The 26,269-nt window shown below is 37.4% G+C and overlaps 1 protein-coding gene across 1 annotated transcript in view; it reads left to right on the plus strand.

The window, feature by feature from the left end:
• Window positions 1-26,269, plus strand: part of LOC126817155 (zinc transporter 7) — a 118,653-nt gene that overhangs the window by 13,775 nt on the left and 78,609 nt on the right. The window contains exons 2-4 of the mRNA XM_050544000.2: window positions 19,690-19,791; window positions 22,753-22,866; window positions 24,929-25,016. Coding sequence (XP_050399957.1) covers window positions 19,690-19,791; window positions 22,753-22,866; window positions 24,929-25,016 — 304 coding nt within the window. The remainder of the gene's footprint in view (window positions 1-19,689; window positions 19,792-22,752; window positions 22,867-24,928; window positions 25,017-26,269) is intronic.

The following is a 26,269-nucleotide window of genomic DNA, read 5'->3' on the forward strand; positions in this document are numbered from 1 at the left end:
GTCAAAATAACAATTCTAGACACTAGAAAAGAATATGCCTTATTACCTTATGCGAGAGATAAAATAGGTCTCATTAGAGATAGTGAACTTTCATTTGTGATTAACAATCAACTATTTTTCGAGATGTTGCTACTCAATATTAGGTCAAAAACTATCTCCTACAGTGTATTTAAGAATCGCAAAGAAAAGGAACAAAAGCAGTTTTTGGAAAAACAGTTACTCTTTCTGCATGATTTTCTTCAGGATAAATATGACACGTTTTTAAATGAAATTTACCATAATTATTTAAATCAACAAGAACGATTAAGAGAGAAATACGTGATAGGATTGATTTTAAGATCAAATGCTACATATATTGAACATGGTGAAAAACCGTCCAAATATTTTCTTAATCTGGAAAAAAGAAATTATGTCAATAGGAATGTTACAAAAATTATTGATAAGAATCAAAGACTGATAACAAATCAAAAAGATATTTTAGGAGCTATTAAAGATTTCTATAAAAATTTATACGAATCACGGGACAGTAATTTAGAAGATGTTAATCTTGATGAAGTTTTAGCAGACCACAATATTACCATTCTTAGTAACAATGAAAGTGATAGTCTAGAGGGGGAGATAACAACTAGTGAGGCCCTGTCTGTATTAAGGAGGCAGACCACCATTAATTTCCCCATTGACTTCAATGTTAATTCTGGCCTCTTTGCCTACCTCCAACTTTTCCCCAAATTTTCGTTGGGCTGAATGCTTTTCACTACAGACAGAGGAACAAATGGTCATGTCTTTGCACTAAAATTTGTATGAGGTTGACCACCAAAATTTTGAGATACACAAACTTGAAGAAGCATACTAAAAACATGTAACTAGTTGCCGTACATATCGCCGTAGCTAACCTGATAACCCTCTTATCCTTCCGCCTCAAAATCATGAATATTTACCAAAACCTGGCAGAAAATGTTAATTCAAACCCTCTTCGTCCATTCTAGACAAAAAAATCAACAAAAATGGGCATGCAAAAGTGGAGAAAAGAGAGAGAGAAAGAATTGCTATAAATAGACTAACTACAATTTGTGGGTACCGAGATGATGAAATTTAATGGTGGTCTGCCTCCATTAAAACATATGAAATCCGATAAGAGCAGTGGAAGTGATGGCTACTCAGAAACACAACGGCTTGGTATTGTTTCTATAATTCCAAAAGGGAATAAACCAAGGGAATTCATCAAAAACTGGAGACCAATTACATTGCTAAATACCTCCTACAAAATTCTATCAGCCTGTATTGCAAAATGTATTAAATCTGTATTAAGGGTTTTTTAACTGGGCGGTTTATAGGGGAGAGTACACGACTTTTATTCGATATCTTGCAGTATACAGAAATTGAAAAAAATTCCTTGACTAATTGTTCTTATAGATTTCGAGAAGGCTTTTGATTCTGTTTCATGGAGATTTATTGATAAAACTTTAAAATTCTTTAATTTTTGACAACAAATCAGGAAATGGGTGAACATTTTTAATAATGATTTTATGCTCTGTGTTAAACAATTTGGTAAATAGAGTGAGTTCTTCGCCATTGGACGCGGTTGTAGACAGGGAGATCTGTTATCGCCCTATATATTTTTGCTATGTGTTGAAATTTTGGGTAGTTTAATAAGAAACGAGGAAGACATTAAAGGAATCAATTTAGGGAGTAAAAACCCAAAAATCCTACAATATGCAGATGACACTGCTCTGACACTTGATGGTAGCGAAAAATCTCTTAGACAGGCCTTGAATCTTCTTGATGAATTTGCAAAATATTCAGGTTTAAAACCAAACATAGAAAAAACTTGTTCTGTTTGGATAGGATCATTGAGAGGAAGTCAAGAAAGATTTCTAAATGTTAAAAAAAATTTAACCTGGGAAATATCTGAATTTACGGCCCTAGGAACACAATACAGTACTGATATCGATAAGAAAATAGACCTGAATTATAATGTTAAGTGCCAAGAAGTGTGTCACTTGGTGTCAAATTGGTCTAAACGAAATTTGACTGTACTCGGTCGAATAACTGTCGTAAAGTCAATATTAGTACCAAAATTGAATCATCTACTAACAGGTCTACCTTCACCGGATATATCTTATTTAAAGAATTTAGAGAAATCTTTATATAAATTTGTTTGGGAGAATAAAGCTGAAAGAGTGTCTAGAAAAACTATGGTTCAAAATTTTGAAAATGGTTGATGTAAAATGATTGATATAATAGCATACTCAAAGTCGTTCAAAATCACATGGTTTAGAAGATTTTGAAAACATCAAAACACTGCCTGGGCAAAATTGTTAGTTGCTTCTTTACTAGATAAACAGTTTTTGGTTGGCTCTTTTGGGGATGATTATTTTTATAAACTATCAAAGCGTACAAAATTGTCTTTCTGGCAAGAGGTTTTTGATTATATAAGTATTGCGCTAATTAAGTTAAAACCAAAAGATAACAATATATATAATATTCTACGTAAGCCAATGTGGTACAATTCAAATATAAAAATAAACAATAAAACAGTATATTTTGATGTTTGGCATCAGAAAGGAATAAAATATGTTTATGATCTTTTCGATAAAGGCGTTTTTATGACATACGACACGTTTAAATCTATTTTTGATTTCTCTCCACACTTTACAGACCTGTATGGATTAAAAAAATCACTTTTGGCTAAATGGAGCATTTTAAACAACATAAATCCTAAAACAGTAGATGTCAGATTAATACTTCCCATTTACCCTCCACATTTTGAATTTATCTTTATGTTTGATACTGGGGCAAAACATTTCTATACACATTTCTTAGATAAAAAAACTCAAAAAACTAAATCCGAAATCTCGTGGGAATCAGATCTGGACATGAACTTAACTCTAGAAGAATGGGCTCGTATTTACAAGCAAACCTTTGAATTTACAGCCGATACTAGGCTGAAATGGTTTCAATTTCGACTCAATAGTAGAATATTTGGTACAAATAAATTTTTAGCTAAAATTGGAATTATTAAATCAGACCTATGTACCTTTTGCAAAAAAGAAACAGAATCATTAATACATCTTTATTACAGCTGCGAATATGTACAAAGATATTGGAAAGAATTAGGAACCTGGATTAAACTAAAGTCAAACAAAGATTTTGATATCACCTTGATGATATGTTTATTTGGCATTGATAATGATGATAATAAAATTCCAAATTTGATATATAGTTTAGCTAAGTTACATATATATAAACAAAGGCTTAGAGAAAATAAACCAATTCTGAATTATTATACTATTTTGAAAAAGAACAAATTATATTGGGTGACAAAGTTCAAGATAGATGGAAAAATTTTGAAGGTCTTTTCAGCTGAGCTTTTCCCTGTTAAATGTCCTCATTTAGTAAGGGTTGTGATACCGGTATCCATGTAGTTTGCTGGGGGGTTTACTGTGTAGTATAATTTGTAATATATAATGTAAGTTCAAAACTACTACTATATCATATTGTAGAGAGTTTGCTAAACAATAAATATTTAAAATCTGAAAAAAAAAAAAATATATTAACTCATCATTAAAAAAGATTTTGTAATTTAATTCTGTTACTAGTGTAGGACAATACATATCTTTAATATAAAATAAAGAATAAAGCGTTAGGCATAAAAAAAAAAAAGTACAAAAATTGATGGAACTAAATCAACTTACAGGAATGCTGAGCATGCAAAAGAATGTAAACGGAAAAAGACTGCTGTGGGCGTATGTTTTGTTGCCTGGCAACCTATCTTTTTTCCAAAATTTCTGGCTGAACGCCCAGATAACCTTATACAATAGAGTAAAAATTGCTGCGCTGGCAGATTAAAGGGGTTCCCTTAATGCGTATATAATAATACATACAAATATACACATCCTCACACTTTCATCCAAATTTTTACAAAAATACATTTTTTTTTAATAATGAAACTTTAATAAATTATCTCTTGAATCACTCATTAATCTATGGAATAAGTTTCATTTCAGAAAAAAAGAGAAGTTGTATGTTTATTTTGCAGTCAAAATATTAAGGCTACCAACTTTTGTCACCATAATATAATGTGGGCCTTAATGCACATACAGTAGAATCTGCATTAAGCAGCCACCCAAGGGAATTTTCACAACTGACCGCTTAACGGGAGTGGCCTCTTAATAAAATCTCGTTGCTTTTTGTGCTGACATAAATTAAATATTACGCTTAGATGTATTGGAAGCGGTAAATTTGACCGTCGCTGAATCTTGCGCCGAACGAAAATTCTTTACTCAAATCTCGGACATAACTTAACAGGAGTGGCCTCTTAATAAAATCGTGGTGCTTTTTGTGCTGACATAAATTTAATATTACGCTTGAATGCATTGGAAGCGGTAAATTTGACCGTCGCTGAATCTTGCGCCGAACGAAAATTCTTTACTCAAATCTCGGACATAACTTCTGTAAACTTGTCATTTTGTACCAACCTTCGATACTACTGTCTACCATTGTGATGCATTCGATAATATTTATCCATTTTTGTGAAGAAAATTGATGAATTAATTTTATCAAAAAAGCACATGAACAAAAAAACATCGCTAATTTTATCACCTATTTACAGGGGGTGTAACTCTGTATGTAATATTATAGGAGGCGCTAAAACGTCTGTTTAACAATAAAGTGGCAATGGAAAAGAGATATTAGATGATGGTGACAAAACTTGGTACTTTTATTTTATTCAATCATTATCAAATAATGTGTCGTTACGCGTGAAAACAATGATCAGGTTAGTTGTTTAATAAAACAAAAGATTAATTAACAGATAATCCCGGGTTGTTTGTTATTTTTATACGCCCACATTTTCATGTGGACGTATTATGCCGTCGCCCCTGTCCGTCCGTCCGTCCACAATTTGTTTGTGAACACTCTGGAGGTCACAATTCTTATCCGATTTTGACGAAACTTGAAATATAGGTTTATCTCCAAAAGATCTTGGCTGCTTTCGATATTGGCATGTATCGGATCGAATCTTCATGGATTATGGCCCCTGTTTGTACGAAAAATCACGTTTTTATACACCCACATTTTCATGTGGACGTATTATGCCGTCTGTCCGTCCGTCCGTCCGTCCGTCCCGTAGATATACTTGTGGGGACTTTAAACAGTACATGGGTTACTTGTGGGATTTTTGGTCACTTTCGGGGTGCACCGCGGAAGTGATGATGTGAAAGTGCGTTTAAATGATATTTGTGGGCTGCTGAAAGAATATGGGAAAATCACCCCTCAAATATTACGGACGAAATTTAAATCTGACAATCTGAACGGACGGATTAGTTATTACCGTGAGTCTCGGCTCAAAATTGGAGTTATCTCTCTTAAACGACTTGTTAATCAAGACTATTGATCTATACATGCGCAGTAGAATGAAGCGCGAGTACAGCTAGCCTCAATCATTCAGACAAGTAAATTTCGTACGTTGAAGACTATGGAGTTCTGGGTGTCCGAGACTAGAGTACTACACGTGGGGTATTTCCGGTATTTCCTCCGTCGTCATTTTTTTAGTTAGCAGAATCACGTGGTAGATCTACAAGAGTAATAGTTTTGGATAAGTTAAGAGAGAGGTAATATATTTTGTTTAACAATGCATGTCTTTTTGAACATGAATTAATGTTTTTCCACCCTGATATGCCAAAGCCTGTCGTGGCCAATTCACCTCACAATAATTTTTCCTGACACTCAGTTGAGAAGGGGTTGGCATTTTTGACTGACCCAATTAATGATTAATCAATTATACATAGAAATTGTGGAATATTACCAAACATTATATATGTATTTGCTAACAGAGGTAAGTTCTTTTGGCAGCTAATTTATGAATATCTATGGTGAAATATCTCAAATTATTTTAACTGTTGTTTAATATTGTGTATTCACAGCCAGTGCTTATGGGGTGTCATATCCGTTTTTCTGGGTTGTCCTAAATGTAGCAATGCAAAAGCTTTTTTATATTTTTGAATCTGACTAAAACTGAATATTTACTAGCATTCCAGCCCCCTTCCCATTTAAAGATGGGTTCCCGCGTACAAACTGGGTGATTTAATGGTACAATGTATATATGGACTAAAAACATATTCAAACTAATTAATTTGTCATAATTATGCTTCAAATCCTTCTCAAACATTGTAATTGCGAAGTAATGCCCTGCTATTAAAATTCGATCAAACCAGGTTATGTTTACGTCACGTCTTGGAAATGTGAGGAGAATTCATTGCATACATAAGACGATTTTGTCTTTAATCACTTACTATTTATTACAAATATTGAATCCTAATTAAATTCTCGGATTATCATTTTTTATCTCAGAAAGTGTTGTACGCCAAACTCTTCATAAAATTTATCATCTTGTACATCAAGTGCTCAATGTTCGCGTGTGACCGTTGACATTCTTAATGTCGGGCTGTTGATTAGGGGAACCCTTACATTTTTGTCCTGTATACGCTCCATGAGTTTTTCGGGGAATCCAGTATTTTTCTAGTAAGATTGGATATCTCTACTTTCCATATACCAAAATTGCCATACTTTTATTGGAAATAACCACCCCATAAATACTTTTCTGGGAACCCATCTTTAAGAAACCAAAAAAAATTAAAAAATCGGTTAAGAAATAAAAAAGTTGTTGCACTTTTGAGACCCTAAATTAATGGATGTCAGTATACACTTTTTTTTTAAAAATATGCCAAAAAAGTGACCAAAGACCATTTCTCAGCAACTATTAAAGATATTGGCATCAAATTTTCAGGAAATATCCTTCCGACCATTAACTATCTATTGGAATTTTTAAATTTGGGCTATATAATTTATTTTGATATGGGGTCTGCAACATGGATAAAAAACCCAAATTTGGTTAATTTGCGTTGAAGACTTTTAAGATTAAATTCACATATGGTGGACCTCAAATTTTGGGTATTGCTTTATGCCGGCAGAATTAATCAAACTTCCTAGACTGCTCCTAGATTTGTAGGTATCTAGGGATCTTTATTGTTCGCCGCTAATCCGTACATATGACCTTGTTTTTCATTCAACTTATCATTGTCAGGTTCTCTGATCCGCAAAACAAAGTGAATTCTGGGGATGGAGCACTGGACATCCCATACTCATCTAGCCCATTCTCTTTTCTGGCTATGACAACAAGTGACAACATAGTCATTCGGATAGAATAAAAAACTGATGTCCCATGTGCGCATAAAATAAACCCCGGCAGTTGGAATTCGAAATAAGAGTAGGCTGTTGTGTCGCTGTTTTGGCAAAGTTTCCCCTCATAGCACACTACAATGGCGTGTTCCCCCCTACCCACGCCCCCGCCCTCTTCATTAGCCCAGTAACAGTAGAACATTAAACCCCATTTCATTTTCTTGTATCAGATTCCATATGGCTGTCATTTGATCACCAACAAAAGAGAAAGTAATCTAAGAGATAATTTTTTAAAAAATTTAATTTTAGTGAAATGTTATTAGAATTAATAATATATTGTAACAATACAAGAGAAAGAATTCAAACCGTGCACCAGACTTTATACCCCTAAAAAGTGCACTTGAAAATTGTGCCTCAGAATCGGCCTACTGTTAGCAAAAGGGAAACTTGGTTTGACACGTTCACAATAACAAGAAAGCTGCTCACTAGGGATTTGGTATCGTTTAGAACGGGGTTTTTAGCGCTGGAAAGTATGCATAGAGTTTACTTTTAAAACATCGTTCAATAATTGATAAAAATCGTTTAAGAATTACATAAATGGTTTAGTTAGTACTATGGCTTAGTTTATTGGTAACGGGTTTAGTTTCTCCGAGAGTTGTTTAAAAATGGCCGACCCGTTCACTTATCTACGACGTTTACTTATTAGACGAGCCGTCTGCTTTCCCGAGATACGTTGAAAAATCAACACACCGTTTACTTATCTACGGCCTTTACTTATTAGACGAGTCGTTTAACTTCCCGAGATACGTTGAAAAATCAACACACGATTAATTTATCTACGGCGTTGAAAAATTAGATGAACCTTTTAATTTCCCGCGAGCTGTTTATCCGATCGGTTAATTTTGATTTTGATTATTTACATATGAAGTACGAATAAAAAAGGAGAATATAAAAAATGCACACTCATAGATGATCATCTTACCGTGGTCGTAGTATTATATATTATCCATTATCCTATAAACTTAGTATTCCACCATTGACAAATAAATCAAAAATCGGTAAATCACGTCCCAGGTAATTATACAATTGGAAATCGGTAAATCACATCCCAGGTAATGTATCGTTGTTGTTGTTAGTTAGTTGTATTTTACGTCCGCTTCCACCGAGGTGATATCACAAATAAATTAACTAGTCTTTCATATGTACACGTGGTCATAAGTCAAGGTCACAATAGCAGTGCCACAATCTCGCGAGACTGTACATTAGACTGGCGCCAAAAAAAGTCACCGTCAATCTCTATAGACAAGCTGTCGCCCATTTTAAGACAGTGTAATTACTTGAATGGGGACCCCTGTGCAATTTAGTTGATTATTGGGTAATACGTCGAGTCCATGATGTATTTTGGCAAGTGTTTAAGCTGTCAATATGTAATTATAAAATACCTTTTTTATAAAGAAGATAAATGATGTTAGACATCATAAACTAACAAACAATACGAGTATACTTTATTACAAAAACATCGGTGAACTAATCTAAAATCATAACGGCAGTGTGGGGGGAGTCATGCAGCGACTGACTGCAGGGCGGGCATTCAAAAAAAATGTTCGAACTGTAAAGTGTGGGGGGAGTCATGCAGCGACTGACTGCAGGGCGGGCATTCAAAAAAAATGTTCGAACTGTAAAGGCGGTCACGCAGCGAACTCTCCTGAATGTCCGAAAATCCAGAACACCAAGGAAACTCTAAAGATCCAGGTAAAAGAGAAAGTAAGTTTCAATGAAGCCTCATTGATGCTGAAAAAGAAGGAAGGGAGAACAAAAGATGTCAGGAATAGGGCTCCGGTTGCAAAACCAATTCCGGGGCCGATTCCATCGACATCCCAAACAACGCCGAAAAAAACCCACCACGGCACCCAACCAAAAAGACAAACCAACACCAAAGAATAAGACCAAATCCAAGAAGGAAGAGGAACCGAAAACGAATGTTCATGAATCACACTTCATTCCTAAATTTAAAACGGAAAGTGGCTTCATGAACTTCATGATCGAGTTCCTCCAGGTGGCCGTGTCCAATGAGGACCAAACTACCAAGATGACAAACCTACTCGGCAAAATAAGGACACACATGGTCAACCCCGATGTCCTGTGTGTCATGATTAATTCAATCAACACGGTAAAAAAAAGATCAAGAGAAGAAGAAACCACAAAAGGCGATCAAACGGCAAACCTCGCACTCCGTAGAAGGATATCTCATGTTCATCACTACAGCACTGGCGATATGCCCAGTTGCTTGCCGGTTTTAACACCAAAGACGAACACTAATGAGGTACCTCCTATGGAATGTGAAACGCCAATTGACCAATAAATAGACAAGACAGAGAGGCATCCATCCGGACAGTCATCATGGCGGGCCAGGTAAAAGTTCTACAACTAAACGTTAATGGACTGGCCCCCAGATGTGCTGAGCCGAGAAAATACATCACCCGCAACCCCAAAGATGTAATATGCCTCCAAGAAACCAAGCTACTACCAACCAAGAACGACATCTACTTGCCCGGATACACTTGTCAGAGAAGGGACAGACCGGGCAGCACGACACGTGGCGGTGGTCTTGCCATCTACGTCAGTGATAACTTAAATTATATTTCTGTTTCGCTGGACGTAGAGGACCCTCTAGAAGCAATGGGCATAGCCATCACATTGAGCAATAATACAAAATTGACAATAGTGAATGTCTATGTACATGTACCCCCAGATGTCACGAGAAAACCAGTTGACTTCCAGTCACTTCTCGACCAGCTTCCGCAGGGCGAATTTGTGTTTTGCGGGGATTTCAACGCAAACCATGTCCTGTGGGGGTCACCGAGGAATGACTGTCGGGGGATTAGCCTATGCTCAATAATAGAAGAGAACGACCTATGCGTACTGAACGACGAGAACCCTACTTTTGTTGGAGGAAATGCCTCACCTTCACATCTGGATCTCACGCTCTGTACGCTTGGTATGGCAACCCGCTGCGACTGGCAAGTACACGAAGATGAAACACTTGGCAGCGACCATCTACTGATAGAACTCTGCATCCAATGTGAAACAACCAGGGAAGTCTATAACGGGAAACCCAATTGGAAAATAAAAGAGGCTGATTGGGCTAACTTCCGTGTAGGCTGCCTTGGGTGGAAAGAAGACATCATCGATGCCAACATCGACGTGTACGCAGCCAACATCACGGGTGCTATTATAGGTGCCGCAGACGACTCCATTCCCAAGACTTCTGGAGGGCAATCAAGGATTAGAAAACCTTGGTGGTCACCAGAATGTCAGAAGGCGGTTAACGAAAGAAAGAAGGCACTACGCCTACGGAAACGCCACTACAATGAAGTCAATCACCAAAACTACCTGAAGTTGAAATACGTCGCAAGAGACACCATCCGGAAGGCACAAAGCGGACACTGGATGACATTCTGTAATGCGTTGAATCAAAACACGCAAACAGGTGCCGTCTGGAAGAAGCTGAACGCCATGAACGGGAAGCGCAGATCATTCAACATACCAAACCTAAAGAATGGAGATGAGTACGTTACCAACGGCAATGAAAAGGCAGATCTACTTGCAAAAGCTTTGCTGATGCAAGCAGGGACGAAAACCAATCACCAGAGTTTCTGAAGAGAAAGGAAATGTTTTACTCACAGCACCCTTCATTAGAAATTGAACCTAATGAAGGAGCTAAACCAATCAATCTACCCTTCTCTGAGGAGGAGTTAAATAAGGCTCTTTCCCTCAAGAAGGATAGTGCGGCTGGTGAGGACAAAGTAAAGTACTCGATGCTCATACATCTGCCTAGAAATGCCAAAAGGATACTACTAAACTTCTTCAACACATCCTGGCTGGCAGGAGAGGTACCTAAAGAATGGCGGAAAGCCAACGTCATCCCTCTTCCAAAACCAGGTAAAGAGAGAACAAAGGCAGAGTCCTATCGACCAGTAAGTTTGACATCCACACTGTGCAAAACCTTGGAAACAATGGTTAACATACGACTACAGTTCTATCTGGAGAGCAACCGACTGATCGACGAAAATCAAAGCGGGTTCAGGAAAGGGCGTTCAACAACGGACCACTTGGTGAGACTACAGCAAGTCATGTCGCAGGCACTCCTCTCTGGGAACCTGTTATGTGTCGTGTTCGTAGATTTAACGGGCTGCTCTTCAAGTTAGGACGTATTGGTATAACGGGCATAATGTTTCGGTGGATCAAAGGCTTTCTGAGCGATAGAAAAATACAGGTGAATGTTGGCAGATTCCTGAGTGCCGGGCAAACATTAGAAAATGGCACGCCTCAGGGATCGGTTATCAGTCCCACTCTCTTCAATATCATGATCAACGACATACAGAAATCGTCCTACCTCGACGCCAAAACTGAGTTAGCTAAATTTGCTGATGACAGTACCATATGGAGGAAAGGGAGGAACTTCTGTGAACTACAAAAGAAAATGCAGAAGGCCTTAGACAAATTCATGGCATGGGCAAACGATTGGGGATTCAAAGTCTCGGAGAAGATAAGCAGAATGACTCTGTGTATGAACGGGAAAACCATCGAGTTTAAAAACCAAACCAAGTTCCTTGGCGTAATCTTTGACCGAAGGCTGACCTGGAAACCGCACATCGACGAGACTGTAGATAGATGCACCAAAATCCTAAACTTAACGAGGAAAATAACGGGCAGCACTTGGGGAGCCAACAGAGTCACACTAATGATGGTGTATCGTGCTCTAATACGATCTGTATTAGACTACGGCTCTCTGGCCTTCATGAACTGCGCGCCATTACTCTTAAGGAAGCTTGACACCATCCAATACAAAGCTCTGTGTATTGCGACTGGCGTAGGGCAAGGGACTGGGAGAGAGGTACTACTGCAGGAAGTCGGGGAGTTGCCCCTATCCCTAAGAAGAAAAGAACTAGCAACAAGGTACTGGGCTAAGATCTCGCAACTGGGCGAAAGATCCCCAACCTTTGTCAGTCTAAAAAATACAAGATATGTGAGAAATCCTAGAAAGAAAAGCTTCGGCCAGGGTATCAGGGAAACAATCAAGGAACTGCGACTGGGGGAGCTTGTGATAAATGAACACGACCCCCCCCCAGTGATCGCCCCTTGGACGCTCCCTATACCGCCGGTTAATCTAGATCTACTACAGAAAACAGACAAGAAAAACAACCCCACTGCTGCACATGCTTTCTCTCTAGAACACCTGGAAGACAACTGGCCGTCTGATGACTGGGACCATGTGTACACGGATGGCTCACGCAATCCAGAAAGGGGCACCAGCTCGTTTGGAATATACCTGCCAAACGGGGAACAGGGAATAAGCAGGAAACTGCCCAATAACTGTTCGGTGTACACTGCAGAGCTTGTGGCAATTTGTGACGCTATATCATGGATTTCCCATCAAAAGACTAGTAAGTTCGTCATTCAAAGCGACTCTCTGAGCAGTCTGATTTCAATCCAAAATGACAACTCGGACTCAAGACCAGAAGTCATTTTGGAAATCAGGCAGCTGTACCAGAGGGTTTTAGAGAAGGGAAGCAAAGTAGTACTCGTGTGGATTCCATCACATGTCAATATTAGAGGAAACGAGGAGGCAGATCGACTTGCCAATGAAGGTCTCAAGGACACAGCACCACTCCGCACCATAGACTACAGCACCACGGAAATCTACAGTATGGTCAAAAGACACGTCAATTCAATCTGGGAATTAAATCTCGTTGAACTTGACACATACAGATTCCGACTGGATGACAAGATCTACACAAAGACAACACTCAATCACCCTAGAAGAGATATTTGTAGACTTATATCGAAGCTAAGGGTGAAAGAGCGGCTGCGAGACTACAAACACCAAGTCATCATCTGTGAGTGCGGAGAAGAATGTACCGCCAACCATGTCCTGGTAGACTGTGAGGTATACGAGGAGGAGAGAAGGGAACTAGTGAGAACAATGGAGACCAACAACATACCATTCAACACTAAGAACCTACTCTTCCCGAGACCAGATCTGAAACTGCAAATCTTCGAACAAATCCACGCCCTAATGGACACAGTTGGACTAAGTAGATTAGTGAAGTAAGAGGGGGTCACGGTTAGACGGGCCCGACATCTAAACACTAAACTACATAGGGGATTTATACCAAACTGGCAGGATAGTGGAGTAAGGGGGAGTCACGATCAGACGGACTCGGCATCTAAACACTATTCCACCAAAAACAGACACCAAACCTACAGAGTGGGATAGTGGAGTAAGGGGAGGTTACGATAAGACGGGCCTGGCACCTAAACACAAACCCCACAAAGATGACATCTACCAAACTAGCAGGATAGTGGAGTAAGGGGGAGTTACGGTCAGACGAACTTGGCACCTAAACACTATTCCGCTAATAAAACTGATACCAAACCCAGAGAGTGGGACAGTGGAGTAAGGGGAGGCCACGATAAGACGGGCCTGGCACCTAAACACTAACCCCAAACGATGACATCTACCAATCCAGAAGCAGACGAGATCATCTACCAAACGATATGTTTTGTATTAAATAAAGGGAAGAACTTCCCACTAAACCAAATCCATGGCCTAAGGCCAAATGGAAAGATTGCAAAATCATATTCTAAAAAACAGGAATCAGCTTCGGCTCTCCTATGTCTTGTCTGCGATATCATTTATGTGGAAGCAGACGTTAAATACCAAGAACGAATGAACGGACAAAAAATACAACTAACTAACAACAACAACGATACATTACCTGGGATGTGATTTACCGATTTCCAATTGTATAATTACCTGGGACATGATTTACCGATTTTTGATTTATTTGTCAATGGTGGAATACTAAGTTTATAGGATAATGGATAATACATGTATATAATACTACGACCACGGTAAGATGATCATCTATGAGTGTGCATTTTTTATATTCTCCTTTTTTATTCGTACTTCATATGTAAATAATCGTAATCAAAATTAACCGATCAGATAAACGGCTCGCGGGAAATTAAAAGGTTCATCTAATTTTTCAACGCCTTAAATAAATTAATCGTGTGTTGATTTTTCAACGTATCTCGGGAAGGTAAACGACTTGTCTAATAAGTAAAGGCCATAGATAAGTAAACGGTGTGTTGATTTTTCAACGTATCTCGGGAAAGCAGACGGCTCGTCTAATAAGTAAACGTCGTAGATAAGTGAATGGGTCGGCCATTTTTAAACGACTCTCGGAGAAACTAAACCCGTTACCAATAAACTAAGCCATAGTACTAACTAAACCATTTATGTAATTCTTAAACGATTTTTATCAATTATCGAACGGTGTTTTAAAAGTAAACTCTATGCATACTTTTCAGCGCTAAAAACCTTGTTCTAAACGATACCAAATCCCTAGTGTGCTGTTATCTTATCTTTTCTTCCACATGATTTGTTTTCCTGAGCTCTGGCACTAGTTCCAACGGTTGGTGAATGAAATACAGGTCAATATAACTAGAAAAAGGGTCATTTTGTGAGAAAATACATTTACTTTCAGTGACGAGCGTCGTTTTTGCCTTTTTCTGATAATTTTATTTTTTCAAAATATAAAAAATCAGTCGTAAATACGTTTCTGAATGGTTTCTGAATGTCCAAACCATGCTCACCACAAACTCTGTTTTTTTCCTCTTCACGAAAAGTAAAAAGTCATCGGTGTTGGTGGTCGTACACCTTCCCGAAGTCGCGGAACAAAAATGACAGATTTTACGGTCAGATTTTTTGACAGTGATAAAAAATAGTATCAGTGGCGCCCCTAGCGAGCTTTTGCATTGCTACTAAATGCAACCTCCAATGTTTTACCTATAATATTGTGAAAGTTACATATATTATGTCAGTGTCAAGTTGTTCAATTTTCTGAATAAAGATTTAATTTTTTGTAGGTAATGGGGTAGTTCGAGCATATGATTCTCTATCAGAATCTTGCAAAAATGCGGTCCTGAAATCACCAGAGAAAATAACTAGTACAAACTTGCGCAAATACATGGCAACCATAACCCAGGTATTGTATCATTTAGTTACTCATTAATATGCCTCACACCGAAGGTATTCATTGAGTTGATTGACTCTTTGATGGGTTAATTAATCAACGATTAATAATTACCTCTTTGTAATCGGCCGAAAATAAATAGATTGATATATGACAGTGGCCGGTTCATTGTTTTACCAATCGGCTTAATTAATTCTTTGAAAATCGGCCGAAAGTAGATTGATATGATGCCATAGTGGCCGGTTCATTGTTTTACCAATCAGCTAGATTAAAGATCAATCGACTTAAGCCGACAAAAAACAGCCGATTAAGATCCCTGGTTGGGAGGTAACAAAACATACACCTGAATAATTGATTTTCTTGTTGAAGTTGTCTTCATACATAAAGATCTCTGAAAACCAAATCTGAAATAAATTTCATTTTGAACAAATATGACATGAAAAGCAGAGTATGCTTGCTCTTTCTTGAACACCATGTCCCTTTTCACTGGTTTGTGTCACGTACAGAAAGTCACATTTAATATAATTTCTCAGTTCTGCCAATGTTGGAATAGATTTTTTATTTGATTGCCATTTTCAGTCAACCACCTACTTAAATTTATATCTTCTTGGTAAACAGCTGAAAACATTAGGTGAAGCTATTGTGAATGGATTGACTTCTAATGTTCAATAAAAAATTTTACTTATAGATATTGCTGCAGATGAAAATACTGATGATGAGAATTTTATATATAACATTGAACCGGAGGATTTTATAGACCTGATTGAACTAACTACAAAGTGACGCAAATGTAATGATAGAACCAAATCGACAAAAGAAGAGAAAGAAGAAATAAGAACAACTTTTAAACCCTATTTTGAAAAAAAAATAAGACCAAAACCAGCGGCTTGCAAAAAAGCCATCGAACTGAGTCGGAAAAAAATGGCTTAATTTGTAAGCGCTCAAAAGAAACCTTGAAAAAAAAATTATTCCGGATGATTGACAAAATTAATAAAATGTAACAGAAATTTCATACCTCTGGAGGTCACAATTATTATCCGATTTAAACAAATGTCTGATTATATCACCAAAGAAATTGGTTCCTTTTGATATTTGCACATTTCCAATCGTAGCTTCCTGAATTATGGCCCCTGGTTGTACGAAAAATCTCCTTTTTTAGCCTGTGCTTCCGCTGGAGGTCACAATTATAATATTGAAAAAAATAACAAAAAATATGCCCGATTTTGACTCGGGTATGATCTAAACTCCAGCAAAATCATGCTAATAAAAATGAGTTATATTGAAATATATATTATTTTGAGTTTGTCTTTTACCATGCAGAAGAGTATACATACATGTACATGTACATGTATCATCACATTGGCAAAATCATGCTGATTAGTGAGTGCTAGAAATAGATACAAATATGATCAAGCAGGATATATTAATGGCAACTTGATTATGATTTTGATTACTATCAGATGGTTTGACTAAAATGTTAGCTGTACTATCATCAAATATATTTTAGTGTGCTACTTTCTCCGAAATTAAAGTTGCTTTTTCAACTAAATTATGGGGTGCTAACCAACCCTATTTGGGGTTTTCCCTATTTGTCACCTTTTGCACTGATATCCTGCCTGGGGACCGTGGTGGAACAAGACATGCAACATTGACATGCACGTAAAAGATCCCTTGACAGTTGGAATTTGATATGAGGCCATAGTGCTGTCTAGTCGTTCGGATGGGCTAAAAAATCAAGGTCCTGTGTAAACATTGGCATGCACGTAATAGATCCCTCAACAGTTGGAATTTGATATAAGAGTGGGCTGCTGTCTAGGCTGGCTAGCAGCCCAAAATTTTAATGTACCCTTGCAGTAGAAAGTACGAAGGCACAGCAAGAATCTCAAGGCGATAGTCCCATGGGAAGGTTAAAAAATATGGACTTATTTCGGTCAAATATTGGGCATGAACGTGAAAGAACCTTGACAGTTGGAATTTGATATTAGAGTAGGCCGTAGTGTTGTCTAGTTGTTTGGATGGGACAACAAAAGCAAGGTCCCGCGTACACATTGGCATGCATGTAAAAGATCCCTTGACAGTTGGAATTTGATATTAGAGTAGGCCCTAGTGCTGTCTAGTCGTTCGGATGGGACGAAAAACCAAGGTACCGCATACACATTGGATTTTTCAACTAACTTGTGGGGTGCTAGCTAGAACTTGAGGGGTCATTTGTCTGAAATTTAAAGTTGATTTTTCAACAACGAATAGTGGGGTGCTTGGCAAGCTTGAGAGGCAGTATATATGACATGTAGTGACCCGTAATTGACTCAACTGTGGGCTCATTTGTCTGAAATTTAGTGGGCTCTTGTCCAAAATTAAAGTAGATTTTTTTAGCTTAGGTGTGGGATCCAAGGAATAAAGCCAGTCTTTTGTCAGAAATTTAAAGAATTTGTTGTGAAAAGAAATGGGGTTTAATGTCCATCTTTTATGCATCGACTGGACTAATACAGTGTTCCGTGAGTGAAATTTTCCCAAACTGCGGTAATACGGCCGACTCTTATTTTGAATCCCAAGGGTTCTTGTACGTGCACGCCAAATTATTTTTGTAACATTTGAAAGACTGTTTACTGTTCCTTGACAGGCCCTTCGTCCTGCAAATAGCTGGCTTTTTACTGCTGTGGTCAAAGGGGAGATAACTGGCATCTTCCGAATCGCATCTGACGGCCTTGAGGTCGCGGCCTCTTGAACTAAATCGACCCCTGGGAGTCGCGTGGTGACCTTGGTTTGATCCATCAAGGTCATGGTCAAATGGCCATCATTGACCATTTTATCCCACTTCCGGTCGCCGCAGAAAATTTTCGAGGGCGCCACATGACGCACAGGGGTCGATTTAGCTTGTGGACCCTATAGAGGTCATAATTTTTATCCAATTTAAAAAAAATGTATTATTATATCACTGTTACACCCTAAGGACGCCTAAATTCGAATTTCGTGAAAATCAACTTAAAATTGACAGACAAAATGGCCGCCGTTTGTTCTCAAATAGTGTAAAAATATGGTACATGTATATCAAGGTTGTGGACCCTATAGAGGTCACAATTTTTATCCGATTTTGTTGAAACTTGAAATGTAAGTTTATAACACAAAGATCTGAGTTCCTATTGATATTTGCGCATATCGGACCGTAACTTCCTGAATTATGGCCCTTGATTGTACGAAAAATCGCATTTTTAGCTTGTGGACCCTATAGAGGTCATAATTTTTATCCGATTTAAAAAAACGTACTATTATATCACCGTTACACCATAAGGATGGCCGAGTTCGAATTCCGTGAAAATCGGCCCAAAACTGACAGTCAAAATGGCCGCCCTTTCTCAAATAGCGTAAAAATATGGTTTATCAAGTTTGTGGATCCTATGGAGGTCACAATTTTTATCCGGTTTTGTTGAAACTTGAAATGTAAGTTTATAACACAAAGATCTCGGTTCCTTTCGATATTTGCGCATAATTTCCTGAATTATGGCCCTCAATCGTACGAAAAATCACTTTCTTTTTAGCTTGTTCTCTATCCATCTCTCGAAAATGTGGGCGTATCCTGCCTGGCAGCCGCTGGTTACATTTCTTTTTATCTGATCAGTGGGGGTCCAGTTAATTAACTACTACTCACGGGATTAGTGGGGGTGTTACAAAGAACGACAAGACGGTATCATTCAACAATGGCCGTTGAAAGGCCGATGTTTTGTTGAATTTATTAGTAAAATAGTGACCGCTGGCCGCGTTAGAGGAGTGACCGTTGAATAAAGAGATGAAACAACAGAATTTCTACAGGGGGAATTTATCGTGACCGCTTACAAGGAAATGTTGCTGAATAGGAGTGGCTGCTCATACAGATTCTACTGTATTAATATACAACTGGTCTCCTTAAGGTGGATATCATATACATGTACATGTATATACAGAAAGAGAGACACACACTAGTACACTTTGTAGTTTATACCATGGGACCAGCAATCAATCTAAAAAGTAATCACTATATTGTGTATTATATGCATGGACCTGACATAAAAATGTGGTTTGAAAATAGGATTCTGAACTTTAAATCTGCTCAAAGATTGTGATTGGTCGTATTGAGGTCTACTTCGTCAGGAAGGAATCTGATTGGTTGGTAGAGGATCTGATCAACATTGAGTTATTCGTAAGCGGGGTCTTTTTGCATCGCATCGGAATCGCTTTTGATCGTGTTCAGAGCTTGTTGGGGGCCTTGTTTGATCGACATCGTGTAGTTACCGAGTCTATCATCAAATTTGTACCGCGATTATATGTGACCTGCTAGAAATTATGAGTCTCCTTAGATCACCAAACTTTTTAGATCTGAACCACATCTAGCTTTGGTCTCACAGGGGGCTAAATTAAGAGTTTTATATAAAATAACATCAGCTCAAATAAAGTATTGATTAAGATATCCTTTTCAATTTCTTTATGTTTTTAGGTTGATATTTTCTGACAAAACCTCAAGACGACTTTTCGGTTTCCTCATATTAAATCTGTCTTTTGCATTTGTTGAATTATTATATGGAGTATGGACAAACAGGTAAGTGTTTTTAGAAAAATATCAAATTTTCCACGGCTTAATCCATGCTATAGAGTTGGGTGATATCACTGGAAACAAATATCGCGATATTTTTATACGCCCACATTTTCATGTGGACGTATTATGCCGTCGCCCCTGTCCGTCCGTCCACAATTTGTTTGTGGACACTCTACAGGTCACAATTCTTATCCGATTTTAACGAAACTTGAAATATAGGTGTATCTCCAAAAGATCTCGGCTGCTTTCGATATTGGCATGTATCGGGTCGAAATTTCATGGATTATGGCCCCAGTTTGTACGAAAAATCACGTTTTTGGCTTGTGGACCCTATAGAGGTCACAATTTTTATCCGATTTTGATGAATCTTGAAATGTAAGTTTATAAGCCAAAGATCTCGGTTCCTTTCGATATTCGCGCATATCGGACCGTAACTTCCTGAATTATGGCCCCTGATTGTACGAAAAATAATTTTTATCCGATTTAAAAAACCGTATTATTATATCACCGTTACACCCTAAGGATGGCCGAGATCGAATTTCGTGAAAATCGGCCCAAAATTGACAGACAAAATGGCCGCCGTTCGTTCTCAAATAGCGTAAAAATATGGTATATCAAGGTTGTGGACCCTATAGAGGTCACAATTTTTATTCGATTTTGTTGAAACTTGAAATGTAAGTTTATAACACAAAGATCTCGGTTCCTTTCGATATTTGCGCATATCGGACAGTAACTTACTGAATTATGGCCCCTGATTTTACGAAAAATCGCGTTTTTAGCTTGTGGACCCTATAGAGGTCATAATTTTTATCCTATTTAAAAAATCGTATCATTATATCACCGTTACACCCTAAGGACGGCTGAGTTCGAATTTCTTGAAAATCGGCCTAAAATTGACAGACAAAATGGCCGCCGTTCATTCTCAAATAGCGTAAAAATATGGTATATCAAGGTTGTGGATCCTATAGAGGTCACAATTTTTATCCGATTTTGTTGAAACTTGAAATGTAAGTTTATAACACAAAGATCTCGGTTCCTTTCGATATTTGCGCATATCGAATGTAATTTCCTGAATTATGGCCCTTGATTGTAGGAAAAATCACTTTCTTTTTAGCTTGTTCTCTATCCATCTGTCGAAAATGTGGGCGTATCCTGCCTGGCAGCCACTGGTTTTTTATAAATGTGGTATGTTTTACAGTTTATTTGTCTATATCACTAGTTTAATTCACAAACCAGTAAAAGGGCACCAGCCCAGGACTAGTACGGCTAAATAGATCACTAGCCTGTAAGTTATTTGTGGTAGCGTCGGGCTAGTGGACTTTTACAACCCTGGGTAGAATGTTCAAACTTAGTGTAGGTGTTCATTAGGTGAATGCATTGATCTAGTTTGATGATAAACATTATCTGCTTATGGTAAGCAGAGATAAGCAATCTGATTGGTTGATGCTTTGGGGCACAATAACTTTCATTATAATAAAGGGAGAGTGATGAAACACCGAGTATAGATTCATTACATCATTACCTTGACTAAGTTCAATGATGAGAATTTTATGCTGCTTAGGCTAAGGAGCGATAAGCAATTTGATTGGTCAAGACTTTGGAACATAATAACTCTGCTTTTACTTGATGTAGATTTTCATTAGGTGAATGTCTTGATTGAGTTCAATGATTAACTTTTCAAGCTAAAGCTAAGCAGAGCTATCAATTTCATTGGTCGATGCTTTGGGACAAGATAACTTTGATTCTATCTGATAGAGAGTGATGAAACTTAGGGCATAGTTGATAATCTGTTTGATTGATTGATAGTTTTGAAAAAAATAAATTTGCGATAAATTAATATGTGTCATCTATTTATTTGGGGATTTTGGCGGGGGTTATCAGCCTCACTGTTGGCTTGTTAGCATTAAACTTTATAATCCTTAATTAAATTAGATTCCCTTTAGGTACATGTAATTAAGGGTTATCTCTGGTTGGTCAGCATTAACTAAGTATTGTTGTGTACATGTATATATTGTCTTGTCATATTTTCATATTTTATCATTGCTTGATAATGACTAGAGAAGCCTAGTCGAACAGTCACTCAGTTATAAGCAGTAATTGTATTCCATAGAATTGTGATCTGTATAATAATAATTGAGCTTCCCAAATCTACATAATTAAAATTAAAGTCATTTGTAATTAAATAACTTTACACTCCAGGTCATTTTGTGGTTCTGGCTTCAATTGATGAAAGCAGTAAATTGAAACAACTTTCTCTCTTCTGATACATTTTTATACTCCCACATTGAAATGTGGATGTATATTGACGTCGCACCCGTCCGTCGTCCACAATTTCTTGTGAATGCTCTAACGCCAAAAGTTACAATCCGATTGTTTAAAATTCATATACGTTGTTGACATTGGTGATACGAAGAAGCCTATTTGATTTCTATTATTTCCATTTATAACGTCTAGAGTTATCGCCCGTATATCACTTTGTTGGACCTTGTGAACGCTCTAACGCCAAAAGTTATCTGCCGATCTTTGTGAAATTTATATGCATTATTTAAATTAGTGAAATGAAGCCTATTGAATTTCAGCAATTTCCGTTCATTACTTCTAGAGTTATGGCCCTTGTTTCACTTTATTGAACCTTGTGAACGCTCTAACGCCAAAAGTGATCATCCGATCTGTATAATATTTATGTGCATTATTTAAATTAGTAAAACGAAAATGCCTGTCAAATTTCAACAATTTCTGTAAACTACTTCCAAAGTTAAGGCCCTTGTTTCAGTTTGTAAAACCTTGTCAATCCTCAAACGACAAAAATTATAATCCGATCTGTATGGAACTGTCTTGTAAAGGCTCCCAATAACCTACAAAGGAATAAATATACGACAACCCTTGTCGACCGCTCAGAGAATTTAGCTGCTGTGGCCGTATATTTCGTTGCTTGGCAACCTATCTTGGTTTATTTTATTTCAGTTTAGGGTTAATATCTGACTCATTTCATATGTTTTTTGACTGTACAGCATTATTAGCAGGATTAGCAGCATCTGTTATATCCAGATGGCGTTCAAATGATGCCTTTTCTTATGGGTAAGTGTGATCAAACTGATTTTTATGTGTAACCAAACTAAAAGAAAATACTTGTTAGTAATATAAATGGCATAATCTTTCAAGTAGTTGTTAGCTTTCTGGGGCCATCTGATTAAGATTATCTTTTCACAATGGGTTAAAATCATTTTCTTACGACCACATAGAAATGGGTTCGTATATTGCCGCCGTCCCCATACCTGCGTCATCCAAATTCTTGTGAACACTCTAAAGATTACATTTATCATCTATGTTGATATATGTTGCTGATAGTGCTGATATCAAGTAAAATTTTACGCATCGATGCATCGGATGCAAACATCGATTCTCGTATCGATGCATTGGGAATTTTTTGCCGCCATTTTGTTAATCAAAAATTACAGAAATAACATTAGTATTTCTGATAGAAACATGAATTTCCCTAACATTATCATTAAGCCTACTATAGAAATGTCGATTTATTTGAATAAATTGATTTCCACAATATTCTGTTATTTATTATGACATTAATATCGTCTGATTCACTTCAATTGACACTCGTTAGCCATTGTTCAAATTTGTTGTGAAGGCGTGAGGGGTGAGGTGATTACAAGAGACAGCGTTTGCATTATTTATACGGATCGTATCAAAGCCTGTCTATAGGGGTTTATGAAGTATATTCTTTATTGCCCGTGGCAGAAAATAAGACTGAATCGTTTTAAAACTAGCGTTAAGAACCGGCCGCGAAATATTATCCTTCTGACAGTTCGTTTGGTCATTTAAATGAACCGTGAAATTGACCTTGGGGTTAAAGGACATGATAGCCAGGGGACGTAACCAGCAAACGCAGTCTTTGACTTTGTAGTCACTGGAAAACGGAGACAAACATAACGGAAGCGTAAACAGGTCAAGCCTAATAATTCGTGCGGGATTCATTGAATTGTTCCGTTGTTTTATTTTGAATTATATAAAACACGCAGAAAAACGTATTTAAAAGGTGTTTTTTTTATTCTAGTGGACGAACTTGTGAACTCCTCTGAGTCCTCGGACACATTAAGCTAATTATTAGTATTTTTTGCCGATGCATCGATAATACAAAAAAGTTCCGAGAATCGAATCGGCGTCAGCCGAATCGATGCATCGGCGATGCATCGATACTTGATTTCAGCACTAGTTGCTGACTTTAGTGAGATAAAGAATCCTATTTAATTTCAATAATTTCCGTTAATTTCTTCTAGAATTGTGGCCCTTGTTTCACGATAAAAGTTATCATCCGATCTGTATGAAACTTACATGCATTATTTATATTAGTAAAATAAAGAATCCTATTGATTTTTAGCAATTTTCATTTATAATTTCTGTTTATGGCCCTTGTTTCACTTTGTTGAACCTTGTGAACGCTCTAACGCCAAGAGTTATCATCTGATCTGTATGAAATTTATATGCATCATTTAAATTAGTGAAATAAAGAACCCTATTGAATTTCAGCAATTTCCGTTAAGTAACTCTAAGAGTTATGGCCCTTGTTTCACTTTATTGCACCTTGTGAATGCTCTAACATCTAAAGTTATCTGCCGATCTGTATGAAATTTATATGCGTCATTTTAATTAGTGAAATAAGGAAGTCTATTGAATTTCAGCAATTTCCGTTAATTACGTCTAGAGTTATGGCCTTTGTTAGAACCTTGTGAACACTTGACCACCAAAAGTTATCATCCGATCTGTATGAAATTTATATGCATCATTTAAATTAGTGAAACAAAGAGCCTATTTGTGCATTTTCCAATTATTACATCTAGTGTTATGACCCTTGTTTCACTTTGATATTTATGAACCTTGGGAATACTCAAACGATGAAAATGATAATCTGATCTGCATGAAATTGTCTTATAAATGCCCGTTTTTACATACAAAAGAATAAATATGCGACAAGCCTTGTCGACTGCCCGGACGATTTAGCTGCTGTGGGCGTATGTTTCATTGCCAGGCAGCCTATCTTTCACTACGATTTCTATTTTATTCATCCCATAGTAAATGTTGTAGCTGTGCTGAAAATATAATATATGATTTATATCATCTATTTCAGTTATGTAAGAGCAGAAGTATTAGCTGGTTTTGTTAATGGTCTTTTTCTCTTATTTATTGCTTTTTTTATTTTCTCTGAGGCAGTGGAGGTATGATGATTGATCTTTTATTACCTAAGGGCTTAACTAACTATAAATAATAAATATTACATCATTTTCAATAGTCAGTAATGTATTTCCGGAGCATGTCAAATGATTTAAGGGGTCTAAGAAGTTTAATTTCTGTACAATCTCTTGCCTTGAATGGGTTCATTTCAAATCTGTTGTGAAGCATTGGAGTCACGAGAAGACAAATCCTATTGCACTCGGCAAACCTCGTCAGATTCCGGTACCCTACATCTAGCCTCGGCTGTATGACAATAAGTGATATTGTAAGGTTACCGACACCCTGTCCGTATCAGCGCCTACGATAAATTAAATGAGGGGATGGGAGGGGAAGATCGCCGAAAAAGGATCTTGTCAGGATCTCCAAGATGGCGCCTGATATTGTGGTTTCCTCCTTTTTCCGATTCCATTCATGCACTCCCATCCCTCGTCCATCGTCTATAACACCCAGCCAAAACTTTCAAGATACGGGATTCTTTGAAGCTAGTCCCAACGATTAAAGGGGGATAACTCTTTATTTCCCCAACCCTGTAAGTAACGACTAAGGCTAATAAGACGTTCAATATGCCCGGTCCTTTATTTCGTGGTAAAGATTTAAAAATAACAATGAAATACATTTAGCTAAATATTCTATAACATGTTAAAATATGGGTGTCCGGCATGGTGGGAGATAATGTTCGCGATTCTCTATTACATATTGTTAACCCGGTGATAATGGCGGCATATTCATACTCTACCTACTAATAGTAGGCCTACTAATAAACGCAATACTATGGTATTCCCGTTCGAAACATTACATGTATATCTAAGTTCCCTCGCAGGCACGATTCTCACCTTTCTAATTAAGTAATTTAACACGCAGTTGTGTTTACAAGGTTCCGATTTAAGCTCTCGGTATTATGAAGAAAGATAGTTAGCCGTGGATACGACGAACCGTTATCTGCCCTTCCGACTTTCAAGCACCCTTTATATAAGAAAATTAGAGTATCACGTGACGTCATTAACCAATCAATAATTGTCCTTTTTCTGACTGTCGGCACTTCTTTGACAATTGAAGTGTTCGACGTTAAAATACTCTACTTACATAATAAATTGAACCTCTCCGGTTCTTGTCCGTTTTACTTAAATTTGATCAGGAATAATTTGAGATGTACATTGAAAAGATTGGTTATAAACAGACAAAACGGACAATAACTATAAACAGCGTAATTTTATCAAATGTGACCAAACCACGCGTA

The sequence above is a fragment of the Patella vulgata genome, chromosome 4 (genome assembly GCF_932274485.2).
Source record: "Patella vulgata chromosome 4, xgPatVulg1.2, whole genome shotgun sequence".
In the NCBI taxonomy this organism is placed as follows: domain Eukaryota; kingdom Metazoa; phylum Mollusca; class Gastropoda; family Patellidae; genus Patella; species Patella vulgata.